This window comes from Montipora foliosa, chromosome 6 (genome assembly GCF_036669935.1).
Source record: "Montipora foliosa isolate CH-2021 chromosome 6, ASM3666993v2, whole genome shotgun sequence".
NCBI lineage: Eukaryota > Metazoa > Cnidaria > Anthozoa > Scleractinia > Acroporidae > Montipora > Montipora foliosa.
In genome coordinates this window covers 34,555,770-34,560,759 of record NC_090874.1, presented here as the reverse complement: position 1 = coordinate 34,560,759, position 4,990 = coordinate 34,555,770, and the positions used below count along the sequence as shown (strand labels likewise).

The 4,990-nt window shown below is 39.2% G+C and overlaps 1 protein-coding gene across 2 annotated transcripts; it reads left to right on the top strand.

Annotated features, from left to right (window-relative positions):
• Positions 1 to 353: 353 nt before the first annotated feature.
• LOC138007196 (divergent protein kinase domain 1A-like) lies at positions 354 to 4,990 on the top strand. 2 transcript variants are annotated; one of them, XM_068853974.1, is made up of 3 exons: positions 354 to 493; positions 3,000 to 3,138; positions 3,647 to 4,990. In XM_068853974.1, the coding sequence occupies exons 2-3, from the start codon at positions 3,025 to 3,027 to the stop codon at positions 4,847 to 4,849; spliced, it is 1,317 nt and encodes a 438-aa protein (XP_068710075.1). In that variant the 5' UTR covers positions 354 to 493; positions 3,000 to 3,024; the 3' UTR covers positions 4,850 to 4,990. The 2 variants fall into 2 exon arrangements, with proteins under 2 accessions (XP_068710075.1, XP_068710076.1); XM_068853975.1 differs by lacking the exon at positions 354 to 493 and adding an exon at positions 1,750 to 1,889.

Below are 4,990 nucleotides of genomic sequence, written 5' to 3'. Positions count from 1 at the left end.
GTCAAAACGTTAGTCAGAAACAACGGTCCCTATGTGGACTGCAATCATTGGAAGGTTGAAATTTCATCAAGGCATGTCTTTTCAAGGTTCAAAACATTTTCATATATATATTTTCATTTAGCTTCTCCGTGAGTCTCGGTCAGGTAGGTGAGCTTAAAACTTGTAATTACTTTTTTGGTGTCCCTACATTGTAGGTTAACCCCTTTGGGTATTGTAACTTAAGTTCACAATCAGACATGGTTTGATGCGCCTTAAAGTGCAGTTTTAAGTCTAGTATTTTAGTGCTATGTAAATTCTAACTTGTGTTACATAATTTGCATTCCTTAAACTACTTTGTACCAGAGTGGCTTCAAACAATGTCCGCTCATCGAGAATCTTAGTGCTTTTTCGTCAAGGAGAAAGTTCTATAGCAATGAGTTACATTCCCTGTGGAAAAATTCAAATCTAATCAGCGATTGGAAGCTGAGTGGGACTCTAAGCTTCACTTTTCCACGTGAGTACATCAGTTCGCAAACTTATTACGGTACGGTGGTCAATTTACATTATCAACTCCGTTGATAAACCAAATTATTATACCTAGTGTTGATACCACTAAGTTTGGCCTCCACTCTTTCCGTCATTATCTAAGTAAGTTATTATGGAATTCATTGTCAGATAATGTGCGTACATCGCTGTCTCTTTCTGCCTTAAGGACTGGTTTGAGAACTATAGAATTTGACAAACATTGCTGTTCCTTGTGCTATCAATACTAGTCTAGAAAATTCTTCTTTAACTAGGCATCTCATATTAACACTGTATGTATATATCTTTTATATTATTGCTATCATCTTATTACGTGTAATATAATTATAATTTATTTATTTATTTTATTTGTAGTTTAATCATGTTACTCCCTCAACTTGGTTTCTTCGGAGATATTAGCAATTCGCTACCGTTAAATTCGAACCAAAATAAAGTCATTAAATTTTGTATTGTATTTTATTACACATAACATGAGAATTTTATTCCATAAAGCTCATTTGTACAAATCTATACGCTTTATTTTCACATGTGGAAAAGGCTTATACAGCCAATCAGAATGGCGTACAGCTATTTCACATGTGGAAGTATAACCAATCAACGATAGCGTAAAGGCGTTTCCATGCCAATCACTCGTGCATCTCGTGCAAATCATACTTTGTTATTGAATTAAATTAAATTTGCATTTGGTTCTATTGTTAATGAGTTTTTGTTTCTAATTTGCGTTCAGAAAACTATTTTAATGTAAATCCTCGTCTTATGTGTAATAAACAGTTCACAACATAGAAAGTGCTTTGTACGGGGTTTTATTCACTCGTTGCTTGTGTCAAAAACCCTCACTCGCTCGTTCCTCGCTCGTTCGGGTTTTTGACACAAACAACTCGTGAATAAAACCCCGTACGCCGCACTTTCTATGACGTAAACTATATGTATTGTATTTCGGAGCATCTATACAAAATGACGTTATATTGTTTCAGAGGACACGACAAGGCTTAACTCCGGTTGATGAAATGAAGAAACGACTTCGTATCACCGCCTTGGTGACTCGGCCGGGACAGTCCTAGTATTGCCAAGTCACCAGCTAAGGAGTCTACAGTTCTCCATTAAAATGATGTTGTTTGAAACATTTTTAAATGCAGGTTGCTTCATGGTTGGTGACACACTCGTTGTGAAGGATCATTCATCATATCTTTCTTTACCCGCGGATTTTAGATTAGCCTGGTGTATCTATTATCTTCTCGCATTTACCCTCCCAGTCACAGACGACAGACCACAACAGCAGAACTACATCGCCCACTCTTTGCGAATACATAAGGGTTCTTTTACCTCCCACAGGCTTATGAACAGAATAAAACGAACGAGCGAAACAAGTGAGTGTTTGAGAAACGAGTTTATTCTTTCTAGCGAGTGAATTAAAATCGTACGAGCTCACCAACAGTTAAGTAATCTGCACTTAGAAATCTTTCATACTAGTCTTCTATCGAATCCTCGATACTTTCCTGGATAGCCAGTTCAGGTTGTTAATAGCAAATGCTAAATATTGACCTCTACGAACAACACGCACTTGAAAAGCAGTATCGCTTGCTGACTATGTCGTTTATCTGCCTTATCTTCCGCCGAGCTGGGCAAATCATGTGACTCTCAATCGAGCATTCTACAACGTGATTGGAATTCATTTTCTCTAATCTCTGAATCGTTCCACTCAGAGAACGAGACATTTCTATCTGTTGTTTTTCTGATACAACCTCTTGCATCTGAGCATGAGGGCCGAACTGGGAAATATTACGTTTGTAGTGAATGACATTGCCGCATTGGTGTCAATTTGCTCATGCCATGCCATCTCTTTTGTTGTGTAGGGGAATCTTTGGTTACATTTTTTACCACATTAGCACAAGGATACATTTTCTAATCAGTGAGCAGAATAATCAGTCAGCCAAGAATAAAGTACTGAATATTGAAAGTGCATTGCGTAATGAGCTATCTCTGACTGAAACTGATTTAAAATCGATATTCCAGATCTCTGAGCAAGGATACTTTGAAAGTTCGAATCTATGCCGGAATCATAAGCACCTCTGTGACCTAATTATGTATCCGACAAAAGATATATCCCAAAGATGCCAAGCATCTTATCGATAGCCTCAGTCGAGACAGTGCGCGGAGGTCATCGCAAGAACGATGGAAGCTCAGGCTCCAAGCGGACCCAAGGAAAAATTATATATGAAGCAGTGAATCAGAATAGCAAGGCACCATACCCCAGTTGTTCAAAGGATTGATAGTGCTATCCACAGGATAAATCACTATCCAGTGGATAGGTCATAACGAAACCAATTGCGCTATCCAATGGGTAGTGATTTATCCGCTGAATAACATTATCAACCTTTTGAACAAGTCCACAAGCCAAATGAGAGATGTCGGCACTTCTGGGTTATGGGTGTTGCATGTAACTATCTGATGTCAGTCGTTTCACGTTGCTGTTGCAGAAGATCGAGGTATAACACTCACGCGATGACTTGGAGGCTGACAGTTACAATCCTCACAACAGTTTTCCTTGCTTTTCTTTCGAGGATGGTCTTACACTTTCATTCAAAATGCAACGTGGCTTCCGTTGTGGAAACGTTAGTAAGTGGACAACTATAGAGGCTACTCAAAATCTTCTTCATCTCTGGTCTCCGTAGGTCGGTGCACCAGCATTTCAATTGTTGGGGAATGTTTCCGTTTTCCCATTGGGTTTTAAGAGATTTTACATCAGGAGTGGCACAATTCTCGTAGCCTAAGGAGACCGTATCCGTTTTGAACAATGAAACTACATGAACAGCATATAACAGAATCGTTCACAACTCTAGCTACAAACCCATGCACTCCAGTGCATGAGATATGAATGTAAACGGGAATCAATTTGGTGCTCAATTGAAAACGAACAGCTGCACTTCCTCAAAACGGTGATCATAATCCTGATGGAGGTAGCTATGCAAAATACTTTTAACGGCTTTTTAACAAGGTGCGATACGTACGCAAGAAAGGATAAGAGATCGCTTCAGTACTATAGCCAATCGCGAAGCGAAGTGCAGAAAACCTTACACGATCGAGAACGAAAAGAGTTATATAAGTAACTTTGTTTAATTTTCAGTGCTTGGCATTCAGGGCAGGCAATATATCTGGACCACTGTGTATGGATCTTTGCGAATTTCAATCCTTTGATTATGGAAAGTGTCTCTCGTCAGTACCAAAAAAGAAGATTTACGACGCGAACTGGAGGGGACAAGAAGTGGTGCTGAAAGTCAATATGAGTTGGTTTGAGGAGCTGAAAGAACGTCAAAGCAATGGAGACAACGAAGTTGTGGAATCTTATCAAAATGAGGTCTCTACCGCAGTTAAAACTTTGTTTGGCGATTGTGCGCGATGTAGTGAACTCGCATCTTTGTTGATGTTACTTGGTGATGGCAACACCGATGGAAGATTAACAGGTGCGGAAGTTAGAACATTCACCTCTCTACTGCAACAAATCGAACCGATGATGTTAATGGCTTTGAATAACAGCAAACACACAGTGGATTTCTATGGATATTGCGGAGGTCTATATGTAGTTGAAAGAGTTCCTCATGTGGCCGCTAAAGTATTTGAAGAAAATTGGGAGTTGATTGATCTCTCATTTCTCCCTGATGCGATTGAGCCACTGCAGAATGCAATGAATAACTTGGTTGGAACGATTTTAGACGCGGTGATTTTCTTTTTCCAATATCTTTGCGTTGGTTTTGACAATACTCTGCCTTTGATTACAAGTTCTACTGTTGGTCAATTTATTCCTTTCCACGTCCCAAGCAAACATGAAAAATTTAAGCTTGCTAATTCATTGCTAGATGCCACGTTCGAGTTGTCAAACAATCCGTACGGCTTAGTGATGTCCTGCGATGCAAACCTACATAATGTAGGGTACACCTATGACTTCATCATTAAATTCATTGATCTAGATTTCACCTACCCTTATACTTTTGTGAAGAGGCTCCTTAATGGTAAAAACTGTACGTGTGACTTGGACTGCTGGACAGGGATTTCCGAAACGTGTTCCTCACTTTGCAATACAAGGACAGGATCCTGCACAGCGGAAATGCAGTACCAGGATTTATTCATTGTGTGCGAGAGTTTCATCCCCGACATTTTTAGAAAACATAATTTGTTGGAGTCTGATCATACCTGTTTGAGAATAGCTATTCAAAAGCTTGGTGAATTTTGCAGTACGCTGCCTGTAGTGTATTCAGTTGAAAAGCTAAAGCTTCAAATTAGTGCAGTGAAAAAGAAATTGAAGGTTATAGAAATGAATTCCAAATGTTAGGGCCCGAAATGAAATCGAAGAAGCCGTCAATTAAGTGGAATGCACTTACTACACCCACTGCAGATAGCTCCTGAAATGAAAGCAGGTCATCAACGAAGATCCACGGCTGAAATCGTTATTTTCAAACAAGCAAACAAAAAA